Source organism: Coturnix japonica, chromosome 33 (genome assembly GCF_054131305.1).
Source record: "Coturnix japonica strain WE chromosome 33, WE-NBRP24, whole genome shotgun sequence".
Lineage (NCBI taxonomy): Eukaryota > Metazoa > Chordata > Aves > Galliformes > Phasianidae > Coturnix > Coturnix japonica.
In genome coordinates, this window is record NC_140695.1 from 344,093 (window position 1) to 358,912 (window position 14,820).

Here is a 14,820-nt window from a genome sequence, read left to right on the forward strand (position 1 = left end):
CAGCACTCCCACATCCCCGGCCCTACGCGTGCTCAGACTCGCAGCTCAGCACCAAACACAGCAGTCAAGAGGCAGCATCAGAGCACACGAAACCTCCCAGGCAGATTCATAAGTAAATCATTTGCATCTGCTCTCCCAAATCACTGGAAAGTCTGCTGGGATTTTCTCCCCCTCCCCTGCAAACACCTTTCCTTCCCAGCCACACCTCTGCCCGATTCATTCACTTTGGATTCCTGTTTTCCAGCTGCATGCTCAAATCGTTTCATGAGTTTTAACGTTTTCTCCTGGACTTTCACACCGAAGCACACACACACACACTGCTAAGAGACACTTCTTAAACACAACACATCCGAACATCTCACAACACAACTAAGTGCTCAGATCTCAGCAGCGCAGTGTATTCGCTCCCTGCCCCGTCCTGGCGCTCAGACCTTTGCTGCTCAGAGGAGACCCCGCAGTGACCGCAGGAATTAGCGATGCGGCTCAGACTGCGACCACACAGATTTTAAAGCCCAGAGAATGGCATGTCGATGCACGGCAGAGCCACCTTAGCCACGTAACGCCGCTTATTCAATCTACAGCAGGGCTCTTTTCACCACGGAGATAACATCACATGAGACACAATCATCGTCAGGACCATTTTGAGCAGACAACAGGACGCTGTACCTTTAGCGCTGTACAGATGAGAGCAGCATCCCTGGGAGGGATTTCCGAGAGTCCGTTTCCAGCCGGGACCGCTTCAGGCAGGAATCAGCGCAGTAACACCCGCACGGCAGCTCCCGAGAGCACAACTTCGGAACTTCCCCAAGCACTGCAGGGTTTCACCGGCCCCTCAAATCGCTGCATAAGCGATCCCTCCCCCTCCGCCCTTCCCAAATCCGTCTACCTCCGTCAGTCCCAAATCGCTTCCAGATGGGTACACGCACTCTCAGCTATTGGACCCGAGCGGCGCAACTCACGGAGCGGAGCCGACCCCGCTCGGCCCAATCCCCGCAGCGCTGCGCTCTGCCGGCCCGGCCCCGGGGAGGCACGGAGGTGGGGTCACAGGGAGACACGTGCGGCTGGAGCGGAGCTGCTGGGGAGAAAGGAGGAGGAGAACCCCCACGGACACGGGGAAAGGGCGAAGCGGCCGCCCCGAAGTCGCAGGAACGGGCAGCGCCGGGCGGAGCAACGGCGTGGGCTCCGGTCCGTGGAGTTCGGAGCGGCCACGAGGGGCTGCTTCACAGCCCAGTGCTTTTATGGCTGAGGGTCACACAAGGACATGCACGGCAGCACAACAAAACGAACGATTCCTTGTTTTCCTACCAGCCGGTGGCTGCCAGAACGGCTGGAATTGCTATTTTATTTAAAAACTATTTTAAAACATCCGAAAAACGTCACACGTGGGTACTGTTATTTACCTACCCTGCGCCAGGTGACAGCGGCAGCATCAGTGCCGTGCTGCTGCTTGTAGGTACCTTCCAACGTGAGGACATGGCAGATCTCAGCTCTGTAGCAGCACAAAAACAGGAGGAAGAAAGCCAAGCATCAGCACCCACCTCCTGGCTTGTCAGGAGGGGGTTCATTTGGGTTTTTGTCCTTCCCCTTTATATAGAAAAAGTAAAATAGAAAAGGGTGAAGGTCTTCTGCCAACCTGTCTCTGCATATATTACGAGCGCTTTGGTTGTTCTTAATGACCAACCAGCACACTCTAACCACATGTGCTTTTCCCCAGACCATGCAGCTGATGACAGCACTGCATGGTATCGCCCTACAAAGAATCCACGCTAACAGCAGCACTGCAGAGCCACCACCTCACCTCCTGCCTTCCTCCTTAACAAAGGGCACAGCCTGAGCTGCCCCATGGCCCTGGTTGGATTGAGCAGCCAAGGAATGAGCTCTCATCGTTCTTTTTTAATGAACACCTGATTACAACAAGGAGAGACCCACCAGCTTCTACGCAGTATAGGCTGAACGGGTGAGGATGTGAGTGCCATGTTTGAACACTACGTATCAACATTTATCACCTCACATAACATGGCTGATGGGAAGCAATGAGTGGATGAGTTGTAAACCAAGATTTCAGTACAGAAGAGCTCTAAGTGAGCACTCCACAAGCACATACCTTCACTGCAGCAGGACTGAAGGGACTGGATGAAGCCAAGCAGCCCCAGCAGCCCATGAGCAGAGGAGGGCCAGGCTCCATTCCAGTGGCCAAAGCAGGGCCGTGCTGTGCCAGGCAGTTGTTTTCACCAAGGGTGAAGTACAGCTTTTCTCACATTGCTGCCTATTCAGTCACTGAACTCTACTAAATGAACCAACTGAATGACTACCCTGCCAAGAACAGTTATTAATTCCAGTGGTACAAACTGCCCAGTCTCTCAATGCTGTGCTATATGCTCAGCTTCCTGCTGGTAATGCATCCAAAGGAGCAACAGTGCACCTATGCAGTGTGCCTTGCTCCTGGCATGGAGAACACAGCTCATCACAGCACTGCGTGCAGCAAGCTTCATACTCAGAGCAGGACACAGCTCCACAGCAGGCACTGAGCTCACAGTTACAGTGTAGAAGTAGTTAGCTACAGACCTACAGCATTATCAAGGGACCTTACAGAGAGCACCTGTTGCTTCTTGTATTTCACAGTACTCTGAATCAGCCCAACAAGCCCAAGTAAAGCACTTGGTTGGGGCAGAACAGCTGCACCTGCAATTGATGCTTCCGCTCTCTCATGGAAACAAACAAATGTCATTATCTTGCTACAGGGCAAAGCACCAAGTCTTCTCTGCTTCATAGAAATTCAAAGATTGCCATTAGTTTGTGATAGTACAAATGAGGTACTTGGTGTTTCCCAAGGAAGAAGAAAGAAAAGATATTGGAGAGCAGCTTTAATAGTCATGAAACAGCAGAAACCATCATCATCATCATAGTCTCGTGCGGGTTGGAAGGGACCTTAGAGATCATTGAGTCCAGCCCCCGGGATTCGAGCCTCTGTGTAGCAGAGCGGCACTTCTACCACTTGCGCCACAGGGGGGATTCGAACTCCGGGCCCCAGCGTTGCAAGGCGGCATCCTTAACCACTGCGCCACCGGGGCACACATCATGTTTGTCTGACGTTAACACAGGGAGGGAATGGTTTACATGCACAGGAGAGCAGCAGATCAGCTCTTCAGGTGTCACTGAAGGATGCATTTCTAAAACAAACAGAAGTACCGACCTCATCCAAAGCGCTGTTACACAGATGGCCTTAGACCTGATGGCATCCCCTTATCTCATCACAGTCAGAACAGCTCTAAGAGATCTAAGCAAAAAGGTTATGTTGTTTCACATTAGAGATTGGTTGTTGGAGATGGAGGGAGAAAAGCAAATGACCACACCTGTCATTGACATATGATCAGCTAATCTCATTTATTGCTTGGCTGCGTGTACATTTATAATACAGATAATTAGCTCATACATAGTGCAAAAGCGGAGCTCATCATTGGTTCCCAATTACATACCATCCCCAAGTATCTTTGCAACTTGGAGTTATCATCCTGATAGTTACTCCCTTGCTGAGTTCACAAAACCATGGCTAGTTTCTCACCATCACAGGGCATCCTGTTGCTCTTGCTGTCCTTGCAGGTGGTACAGCTGCTTGTTTAGCTGCACTGTGTTTATGACCCTTCTCAGCTAACTAGCTGTCAATAACACTCCAAAATTGGTATCTGAATTAAACCTTCCATTCCAAATGAAAGAATTCTGTAAGTTAATTAAGCATTCTCTGAACAAGCACACCTTATTTAGAAGCCCTAAGATGCAAAAGCCAGATTACAGGTGACACTTCACTAGATTACCGATAGCACAGCTCTAATTAAAACCATCTGGCATGAAAACACGTTTTCCTTACTAAGTAAAACAAAACTCCACCCCTTTCCTTACATCATGCAACGAGTTTCTAAACACACCAAGCACTCACTACTACTCCAGATGGAATCTTTAGGAGCAACAATATTTAGCATCTTATATATATTTAGCAATGATAACTGGTGCTGTTGCTGAACTTCCTTTAACAGCTAACACCCTGATACCGGAGTGCCGGCAGATCGCGCTCACTCAGCCGGACCGGCGGCATCACTTGGGCTCCCGGCTCCCCCTGGGGGCTGATCCACGAACATGGTGCACTGCAGTTTTCACCAGGTGGAGAAGTTTAACCCTGAGAAGCAGCGTTTGTTGGTGAGACGCTTCCACGTGCAGAGACTCAGCCCGGCCGCACACACACGCACGTGGATTCCACAGCCAGCTGCGGATCTTCCCCTTTGGTTTCTAATCACAAAGAAACCTCCCTTTAGAGTCACAGCTGAAGCATATATAAGGGCTCGCACTCGTGTGCGTTCGTTTTTTCTTGAATATTTTGGGGGAGGCGTTGTTAGGCTGCAGCTCTGAAGAGCATGGAGGGTACCTGGAGGGTCTGCGTTTGTTTCTATTGCTGCATTCACTGGTTTTCTTTCAGCATCCAGTGCTCCCCCCGCTCCAGGGGTCGCGCAGCTCCAGACAAGGGCTCCGGGCTTATGAGAGCTCCTGAGCTCCGCGAGCTCTACCCGCTGCTGCGGCTGCCCAAGGGAGCGAGCCAAGGCTGTGCGCTCCTGCCCCCCCTGCTCAAAGTGCTGTCCGACCAGGGATGGCAGAGCTGGGAACGTGGGACCCCCAGGCTCCAGCTGGACTCCCGAGCCCTGCGGTACATGAAGAGGCTGTATAAGATGTACGCCACCAAGGAGGGAATCCCAAAGGCCCACAAGAGCCACCTCTATAACACTGTTCGACTTTTCACCCCGTGTTCTGAGTGCCAGCACTGCCACAGGGACCTGATTACAGGTAGGTGATCAGGTAGGTGATTTACAGCACAGGCTGCTGGAGGCGTTTTGGTTTTTAACAGGCAGCCTCATGCCAATGTCTCCTAAATACAGCAGCAGTTAAAGCAGTGGTCTGAATCCAAATCAACTTGGAGCAAATTTGGAGGCTGCTGTTGAAATTCATAACTTTAGATAAAAAAAAATCATTAACATAAAGTTGTAAGTTTATTAAGATCCACAGAGACCACATCTGACTCTTAACCCTTTGCTTCTCTGTGTTTGAAGATCACTTAATGCACTTGTGTCTACCAAAGAACAATCTCTAACTCAGGAAAGCAGCAGTGCTGAGCAGTAAGAGAAGCAGCAGTGCTGAGCAGTAAGAGAAGCAGCGTGCTGAGCATTCAGCTCTACACCTGGAGAGAAGGCCAGCACGGGGCTTCATCAGCCTCAGAATGAGACAGAAATTGCAGTAAATACAAATAACATCATGGGAAATGACAACAAACAGCGTGTACTACAGTAGGGACAAATGAGACAGAAATATGCATTCAGAATAGCTTGGAAGCTGTCATTCTGTTTCATGAGAGAGAAGCAAACTGACAGAAATGACTTTCTGCTTTGCTGTTAGTCAGCATCACTGGCAGCTGTTGGTCAGGAATGTGTGAGTAGGAACAATAACTGCAGCTAATGCTAAAAATCTAAAGTTTTAAAGGGAACATGGCAGCACACCCGTTAGAACTTACATCATTTCATGGTTTCCTGCACAGTCCAAAGGCTCTGGTTCCTTTTTCCCCATTGGAACTGCCAACTTTGTGTGCTGTTCCTTAACTGCACTCAGTGCCTCTTAGAAACCTTGGGCCTTCTTGGTTTTGTTGATAAGTTTTGGTTCTGACTGAAGTAGACATTCCATATAATAAAAATATGGGCATCTAAATTGGTTTCTTCTGCTGCTTACCAATTTCTGGTGATCCACTATGTCAGAGCATTTATGTACCGGTGGCAAATCAAGATGCATTAACTGTGCAAGATCTTTGTTTCTCTTTTCAGGAGACCTTCACTCAGTGGATCTGCTCTTCAACCTGGACCGTGTTACTGCTCTCGAGCACTTACTCAAGTCTGTCTTGCTCTACTCATTTGACACCTCAGTTCCCACTTCTTCCTTTACGAGCACGTGCCATTTGGCTGTTAAGGAGCATGATTCTTCTAGCCAAGAATGTCCCAGCATTTCACACTCTGTAGCTTTTAGCCTGCACTTTGAAGTTAGAAAGCGCAAGTGGATTGAGGTTGATGTGACTTCTTTTCTGCAGCCTCTCATTGCTACTAACAGGAGGAATATTCATATGGCTGTGAACTTCACTTGTCTGATGGGTAACCCACAACATAACACTAACCAGGATAATCTCATTAATATGGCTCTGGTCCCCCCTTCTCTTCTTCTTTACCTAAACGATACCAGCGAGCAAGCTTATCACAGGTGGAACTCACTTAGACACAGAAGGAAAAGCCCAGCGCGGCCCAGGCAGAGGAACAGCCTGTTTGCTGATGTGACAGGTGACAAAGGAAGAGAGAACACGCAGGTTAAAAGGGCATCCAGGCATCGAAGGGAAGAGAATCTGAAGGAAGCTCCAGCAACTCCGCCTCAAAACCTGAGTGAATATTTCAAACAATTTCTGTTTCCTCAAAACGAGTGCGAGCTTCACAGCTTCCGTTTAAGCTTCAGCCGGTTAAAATGGGACAAATGGATCATAGCACCGCATAGATACAGCCCTCAGTACTGCAAGGGTGACTGTCCAAGGGTGGTTGGGCACCGTTATGGCTCACCTGTACATACAATGGTGCAGAACCTCATATATGAGAAACTGGACTCCTCTGTTCCCAGGCCCTCCTGTGTTCCTGCTGAATACAGCCCTCTGAGCGTCCTGACCATAGAGCCTGATGGCTCCATAGTCTACAAAGAATACGAGGACATGATAGCTACTAAATGCACTTGTCGGTAGGGGGTGGACCTTAACCTGCTTCACACTTGCTTTAGGTGTTTTGTAATCTCAGAATATTTGTGGTGTTTGTGTAATTCTGACGGCTCTTTCAAACTGAATAGGAGCATGGAGTTAATTAGTGGGTGTTTATATAATAGCACTGTTTTTGTAGCCACTCGGGCTTTCTAGAATGTGGAAATAAATGTAAATATCTTTTTATTGGAATAATGTTGCATTTGAACAGAAGTGGTTTCAACTACCAGGTGCCTATTTTAAGCTGTTTTGGTACAGATTTAATAATAAATAAAATGAGTGCCTATCACACATATCACTTGAATTCAGTGTCTGCTAGTCTTACTTTATATAAAGAAATCCTTTGTAATGGCACTTCTGTTAAGCTTCTGGATAAGAGGAAAGGCTCATGTTAAAATTATTCTCAGTATTTCATTCTTTTTCCTTTCCAAATTTCCAGCCCCCCCCCCCCAGTGTTTTTCTTGTAGTAGGAATGTTGCAGAAAATGCTTGTTTCAGGATGAGAACAACTCAAGCTAAGAGAGCTTTGGCTGCAGCTCACACAAAGGGGGCTGCTTTTGGTAGGGATTTTTTAATAGAATATGGTGCTGTTTTGAGTGTGGGGGTTTTTTTAGTTGCGAAGAATAGCTTTTAAAACAATTTGTGAGCATGTTGTTGCGTAAACTCCGTTCTCTACCAGCCCTTAACATTAGATCATGACTCACACGGCTCCGTGGGGCTTAGGCTGGGAGCACAGCCTGGTGGGGACAGCACGGAGCCCAAGGACTGTACATGGCTCACAGGGCACTGGCAGGGCAGCAGACGTGCTTTAGTCCCTCGGCATGAGCCTGGAGCTGCGGTGCTGCCTGACACAGCCCAGCTCTGCCCATTGCGTTGGCCTGAAGCTGCTGAACTAAAAATAGTGCTGACTTTGGCGCTGTGTGAGGTTCATCTCACCAAGGGCTCCAGGCGAAATGGTTCCACGTCAAACAAAGTCCTGCCTCAGCTTGGTGCTGTGTCTGATTGGCTTTAAAAAGGGTTGCTTGCTGAATGTACGCCACTCCCACCGATCCATTCCAAACGATGGGAGCTGAGCTCTGCCAAACGTGTGTGTATTTGAAGCCGCCTCCTTTCACATTGTGGCTGCGGCTCTTTCAGCAGTGACAGATCCTGGCAGCGCCCTGTGGTGCCTTTTCTCACAGTTTTTAGGGCGTTTTGGCGTTTTTAGGGGATTAAAGATGCTGCGCACCCTGCAGCTGGTTCAGCAGAAGCGAACACGGAGATGTGAAGTTATTCGCTCTTTATCACGAGTGTGGAAAAGTCAATGGAGGACAAAGCATTCAGGCTGTGGAAGCTGTAATGGGGGCAGCTACAGAAACGTATCACCTCATATCAGAAACGTGATGGATCCGAGGGCGCATCCTCTGCGCAGTGATAACGCACCCATTGCAACCAATGGCGACCAAGGGCCGCCTCGCCACCAGGAAGCAGAAGCAGCATGTGAGGTTCCGTTCTGAGTCGCGCTGCAGCGGGGCGGTGTGACAAGGTGACACGGTCCGGCCATGGGCATCCACTTCGGGAACCTGGCCCAGGTGCGGCACATCATCACGTACAGCCTGTCGCCCTTCGAGCAGCGCGCCATCCCCAACGTCTTCTCGGACGGGCTGCCCAATGTGTGGCGGCGCTTCAGCTCGCAGGTCTTCAAGGTGGCACCCCGTGAGTAGGAGCGGGGCTGAGCGGGGGCCTGATGGAGCTCGGGGGGGCACAGTGAGCAATGGGGTCTTATGGTGGCAATGGGGCTTTGTAGTGGCAGTGGGGTCTTATAGTGGCAATGAGGCTTTATTGTGGCAGTGGGGTCTTATAGTGGCAATGGAGCCTTATGGTGGCAATGGGGCCTTACGGTGGCAGTGGGGCTTTATGGTGGCAATGGGGCTTTATAGCGAGGTGTCATGGCTGTGTTGCCGTAGAAGCACAGCGGGCAGCCCGTGCTGCTCTGTGCCGTGCCCTGTGTCAGTGTTTCCTTTCCGTTTCCAGCCTTCCTGGGCACCTACCTGCTGTACTCGTGGGGCATGCAAGAGTTTGAGAGGCTGAAGAGGAAGAATCCTGCTGACTATGAGAACGACCAGTGACTGCACCGCTCAGTGTCACCGCTCTGCGTTACTTGTTCCATTGCTCATTCACGGAACCAGAGGGACGGGGAGATAATACATAATAATGCCTAATAAACTTTAACTTTGGCCTGTATCTTTATATGAAGTCTGTGTCTTACATTGTTTAAGGTGAATTATACCCCGTTATCTGTCAGGTGAATGCCATACAGAGATAACAGTACTAAAATCCTCTAAGCTCAAATTGCTTTATTTCACATTTCTCTCTGACTCTATTTTCTAGATACATTTCTCAGTGTATTCAGTTGAAGGCAGCCCTGGCTACAGTACAGGTGATGAGAAATAGCAGAGCATTGGTGAGCAATTTGATCTTTTTATCCTCCTCTCACTGGCCACTTTTTGCTTGAATTAGAACATATTCCAGTCTGTGTACCTGTGAAGAACAGTCTGATATGATACTGACAAAAATTGCCCAGCCTGACTGATGGTTCAGAATTGAATATGAGCTTTGATCCTTTATACAGTTACCAGGTTATCATATTTATTAATAATAATCAGATGATAAACTGCAATTCTGATGTTTGGTTAGCGTTAACTGGCTGAATTAAAAGCAGTTCCTAGGGAACTACAAGGAAGTAAAAGGATTATTTTAACACCCAAAGATGATTTAAGGAACTCTATTACTACCATTAAATTTTCAAATGCATGACTACAAAATTCACCCCGGGGCTCTTACATGTATGACACGTTTCCCTCTGCAAAGTCCAGAACATTTGGCCCATTCCTTTATCTTTTATTTTTCTTAGTGTTGAGCTGTCTGCCTCAAATTCAAGCAAAGTAACACCTTTATCTCCCTGTCACGCTATTCCTGTAGCTGGTACTGAAAATTTATCTAATCTGGAGAGTGTGACGTTCTTCTGTGATAGATCGTTTGTGGGTTAAGGGCTGAGCTGTCTGGAAGTCAAAGATGCTCAGTCTCTCACTTCAGCAAGCTGTGGATATACACTTCCAATAGCTGCAGGCTTTCTTGTTCTGTACTCCCAAGTGCAGTCTGAGGTTGGCAGAAACAAGCAAAGCAAGCTACTCAGTGCTGTAAGTTCTGCTAAAAATAATCTATTTCAGTTCTATTTCTACTTAAGCAAGGGAAGAATAAACTGGGTTCTCCAATTCTGAGCAGCCAAACATGTCGGCAGCCATACTTCATTCAGAACTCTTGTTTGGGTCTTATTTACTTACCCTCAAACAGCAACAGGAGTTGATTCGTAGCCTGAATAACAGGACATCTAAGGTTTCGTACTGTGGGAGTTTGAGTCAATACTTCCTTTTTGGTACCTCTCAGCAGTTCTGTTGAGCATGAGCAGCTCAGAACAGAGCCCAGCCTCTCGTGAGGTCTCTGCTCCCATTCACAGACAGCTGAACTATGTCCAGACCAGCTGCTAGACTGCTGTAAACAGGTGGCAAGTTCAGCTGCCACTGCTGAGTTTACCTACAACCCAGCAGCCCCGTGAGCTTCAAGCGACAGCACCGCTGCCAGGCCCTGGCTTTTAACCTTCATGCTGCAGGGTCAGCAGCTGGGCTGGAGCTGCTCCCTGTCTGTTCCTGCTGCTGGCAGCACCTGCTGCAATCCCGCTGAGCTGTTCTCATCTCTGCAGTTGCCTGCGGGCCCAGCCGTGCAGCAGGGAGCAAGAAGCAAACCTGGCACATTGACATGCTGCTGCAGTGATGGCTCCCACCTGCCAGGTGGTACGTGGGAGCTCAGCTGAGCAGCATTTCAGAGTCTGAACAATGCAGCTGAAAATCAATCTGTCCCCTCATTTATTTCTGATGTTCCTTCACTAAATGCTAAAAGTGGCAACACAGCAATGTTTTACATTCTTTTCAATTGTTTAAACAATTGCAGTGGCTATCTACTGGCCTGCAACAGACATCTGGACTGCACTGCATTTGCACACATGGAAACAATCAGTCCCTTTTTTTTCTTGCACAGATGAAACAGATGCAGCCCAGAAGGGATCTGCAACTACAAAGACACTATAAAGAACTTATAATACACAACAATTTTGATGTATCATCACACGACTAGTTTTAGCTAGCAAAAAATGCTGAGAAACAATGACATGCTGGAGGCACTGCTCTTAGAGTTGAGATGCCATTCAAACCTGTGCTCCACAGGTGAAGGCAGTAATTAAAACTCAGTTGTATGTAAAGAAAGGATTCAGTAGAAGAAACAGTTGAGAAATTCACAGCAAAATGTAAAAAAAACAACCAACCAACACTGAAGTTCAGCTATTTGATCTGCAGTGATTATGTGAGACCCAAGAATGCAAAATAAAGACCAGTTTTGATTCCTCCTCACAGGGAAGCAAGACAAATAAGGGGAAGTGGGAAAATGTAAGAGGAACGCCAGGAAAGGAGCAAATCTTCCTGCAGTGGGTTGGAGGCAATATGCTGCAAAGGGCTTTCATTTAATCCCAGTGAAATTTGGGCTTCGCAGTAATCATTTGTAGGCTGGAACCTGACAACCAAGCAGGCATTATCTTAATCTATGTAACTTGCCTTCCACGCTGGCACTTATGCCTCCATATTGGGCAATCACAGAAAACTGTAGCCTACTGCATTCACATTTGGATTTATAATGTAGCTGAAGCACAATTATTTTGTACAGTACCTGAAATATTTGTTTTTAAACAGACTGCTTCCAAATCTACGTGCAGAGCTTGACACAGCTATACTGGTGTTCTGCTACTCTGCAACTGAAAAAAGTCATTTCCTTGACAGATACAGCAAACCTGGACATACGTGGTAGCTGGGTGCATGAAGCATCACAGCCAAAAAGGAGTAAATAGTGACAAGGTGCATTTACAGAGTAGTAATCTTAGACACACACCTACTCCTACTTGTCTCAGTGGGAGACAAGTGGGGGAAGCATGTTTCAACTTTGATATTTTGGAAGAAATGGGAAGCAGTATGTAGTGCTTTTTAAACATTATTTTCTCTGGGCTGTTGGCAATCTTCTATCACCACAGAAGAGTTTAAGATTTCCCTTAATTACAGTCTGCCTGTCCACATCAGTGGGAGTTTTGTAGGCACCTTTCAGAAGATGAATCGTGAGGTAGACTATGAGATACAGAGGCAGAGTACAGCAGAGAGCATTCATCTCCATAAACCAGTCTTGCTACATAGAGCAACTCACCTCCATAAAATCCTTGCAGCCATCCCTTCTACTTTTTTGCTTAGCTATCTAGAGATTAACTGCACATGAGGATCCTTGAAAGGACAGATCTGTGATTTACCTACCAAGTAATAACATTATTTTGACATTCCAAACCCCACATGGAAAATATTATATCTGATTCTCAAGTACTGCTTTGTGGGAATAAAGGTTAAATTATTTGCTTGTGATTCTTTCACACACCAAGAATGAGAAGCAGAGTCGAAAGTTTGATTCTCTGCTCAAAATACTCTCAGTAGAGCAGTATTTACCTCCCAGCTGGCAAACTCAGAGCTGTGCATGCTGTGAATGTCACAGAAGTCAAATAAGGTTATGGCTTTTTGATCTTCACCATGAGACTGTTGGCCACCCACACTTTTACTTGCAGGCACACAAGGGAGTTCTGGTAACATGCTAGATAGGTGTTAAAGAAAGAACAGTTGGCAAATCTGGTAAGCTGACCAGACAAAGTACAAGTGGAAGGAGAGTAAATCATTAGCTAGATAGATAGGCCTTGAACCAGATCGCTTCAGTAGATGCTAACTTTGTAATTCCCTCTTGCTCCTAAATGAACTTTGTTCCTGTAATGACTGACAGCTGATGCAACGATAAGAGAATGAAGCCTATAAAAATCTGGCTGTAGCTTGGGAAGTTCTATTCGGGGCTCTTCCAACCTCCTCCACCCACAGCTGCTCCTACAGTTGAAGTGGCAGCTCATCCTGTGAAGATGCACTGTTGGAAAAGCATGGCATTCCTTTTATTCTTCTCACTGCTGCTCAGTCAGGTAAGCACAGATTACTGTTTGAAGTGCTAGTTCAGATGTCAGACAGCAAAGACGTGCATGAACGAGAGGAACTGGCAGGAGTCAGCAGTGTGGGTAGAGCTCTTTTGGGGGACTCAGCATCCCAAAGAAGCAGAGTGTCTGCCTAGTGAAGATGGGTCACTTGCTCAGTTACTTTTCAGAGTAATTGTGCCTTCCCTCCCAAAGTAACTAAAATGCTGATTTTTAATAACTATTTCTTTAGGACTCGGATACAAACAATTATGCTTTAAGAGAGCAATGTCTGAAAACAAGGAAGATTTAAAGTCCTTCACTTAGTAATGCTTAAGATGATTGACCCGAGCATCAAAATGACCCTCTGCCCACTGCTGCTGCATGTTGCTGACAGTTGGCTGCTCTGTTCCAGGCACACTCTGCTTCCCTGCACCAACCACAGCCCCTCCAGAGACAGAAGCGGATGAAACCTTTCTGGAGAGGAGTCTCACTGAGACCCGTTGGAGCCTCATGTAGGGATAACAGTGAATGCATTACAATGCTATGCAGGTACTAACCCTAATCAACATCATGGCTTGGAGACGTTTGATACTGTGTTATGTGGAGGAAGTTCCTACTTCTTCTCAATCAATTAAGATATGAGATTAACTCTGTGCATAAAAGAAAAAGATGCCAGGAATAAGGATGGAGCAATAGATTGAGACCTCTTCTGTTGGCAGTACAAACAGAACAGAGTCCAAGTGCCCTTGATGACAGGCCTGAGCCATTGCAGTGCAACCCCAGAAAAGTCATCTTAGAAAGAGAAAAAAGAACACAGAGTTCGAGACTGAATTTAGGTACTGAGGCCTTAAAAATTAATCCTTAAGGCCAAAATAATTCACTTTAAAGCATATATTAATTAAAAGGGACTAGTTCAGCTCTCATTTTGAAGAGAGCTAAAATACTAAAGCAAAAATTCCTCAGTTGCCATGCACACGAAGTATGAGTAAATTGTCCAAATCCATATAAAAAGTGATGTTGAAGTTACTTGGTGACTGAAAGCTGATTTTGTGGCACCTACTGTACTGCCAGAAAGCAAATGGAAGAAGAGCAGAACATATACATCATCTAGATGCAAATGCTACAGGAAATGGTAGTCAGGCTCCTCTTTTGCATGCATTTGAAATGCTTCTTGTGGTTCTACCAACTAGTATGGATGAACTGTAACAGCAGCTACAGGAAGATAAATAGACAGAAAGGTGTCTCTTATGGGTAACTTGTACGCCACTATCTGACTACTGGGTCAGACCTGGGTAAGCTGTTCTTTGCAGTTACCATGAGAAGCAAAGAATGTAAAACGAATAAAGTCAAACTGAATTAAGTCAGTGAGATAACAGCAGCACTGCTGCAATGGCTGAGTAAGATGAGCACCGCTAGGGCTGGATAGACTTGTGTAAGCCCTACATGGCCGCCAGTCTGAGCTGTCAGTGCCTGATGATGTTTTGTCCTCCAGGAAGAACCGCTGCTTCCTTAGAACTGCCTCCGAGTGACCTGCCTCTAAGAACACCCACTGCTGTTACTGCTGCCACGGCTCAGCTCTACTTGTGACGTATTTATTGACCACTCAGAAGCTACGACAGCAAATCAGCAACAAGTACATTCGACTTTCCTGCCACAGGAACTGGTAAAAGGACTTCAAAAAGATGGAGAGCATTCGCTCACCGGGGTTGTACCTCTGCAGCACGCACTGAGGATGGCCAAGCTCAATAAAAGGACTCTGCATCTCATGTTTGTTTTGTTTGTAATTGTTCATATATATATATTTATTTTAAGGTGCGTATTAAAAGTTTATATTCCGCAAACTACCTGGGTTTCCCCTTGCATCCTGTGACCACAGTGTCTGCTGACGGCACATCAGGCACTTCAAGCAGAAGTGCTTATTTCACAGTGGA

General features: G+C 46.9%; 2 protein-coding genes across 2 annotated transcripts; both read left to right on the forward strand.

Moving 5' to 3' along the window:
• The first annotated feature begins 3,370 nt into the window (after window positions 1-3,370).
• On the forward strand, window positions 3,371-6,805 carry LOC146755300 (growth/differentiation factor 9-like). The gene is made up of 2 exons (XM_085525704.1): window positions 3,371-4,830; window positions 5,856-6,805. The coding sequence occupies exons 1-2, from the start codon at window positions 4,407-4,409 to the stop codon at window positions 6,803-6,805; spliced, it is 1,374 nt and encodes a 457-aa protein (XP_085381830.1). The 5' UTR covers window positions 3,371-4,406.
• A 5,966-nt stretch (window positions 6,806-12,771) lies between these two features.
• Window positions 12,772-14,655, forward strand: LOC146755301 (liver-expressed antimicrobial peptide 2-like). Its single transcript, XM_085525715.1, has 3 exons — window positions 12,772-12,898; window positions 13,302-13,438; window positions 14,382-14,655. Exons 1-3 carry the CDS (start codon window positions 12,842-12,844, stop codon window positions 14,416-14,418), a joined length of 231 nt encoding a protein of 76 aa, XP_085381841.1. The 5' UTR covers window positions 12,772-12,841; the 3' UTR covers window positions 14,419-14,655.
• Window positions 14,656-14,820: the final 165 nt, after the last annotated feature.

What these genes read in the sequence shown, in the direction of transcription:
- LOC146755300 (XM_085525704.1), top strand. Translation starts at nt 4,407, where the DNA reads ATGGAGGGTACCTGGAGGGTCTGCGTTTGTTTCTATTGCTGCATTCAC. An exon ending in CCACAGGGACCTGATTACAG is followed by an intron (nt 4,831 to 5,855) that starts GTAGGTGATCAG and finishes TTCTCTTTTCAG; the next exon opens with GAGACCTTCACTCAGTGGAT.
- LOC146755301 (XM_085525715.1), top strand. Translation starts at nt 12,842, where the DNA reads ATGCACTGTTGGAAAAGCATGGCATTCCTTTTATTCTTCTCACTGCTG. An exon ending in TCTCACTGCTGCTCAGTCAG is followed by an intron (nt 12,899 to 13,301) that starts GTAAGCACAGAT and finishes GCTCTGTTCCAG; the next exon opens with GCACACTCTGCTTCCCTGCA. An exon ending in TGCATTACAATGCTATGCAG is followed by an intron (nt 13,439 to 14,381) that starts GTACTAACCCTA and finishes TTTGTCCTCCAG; the next exon opens with GAAGAACCGCTGCTTCCTTA.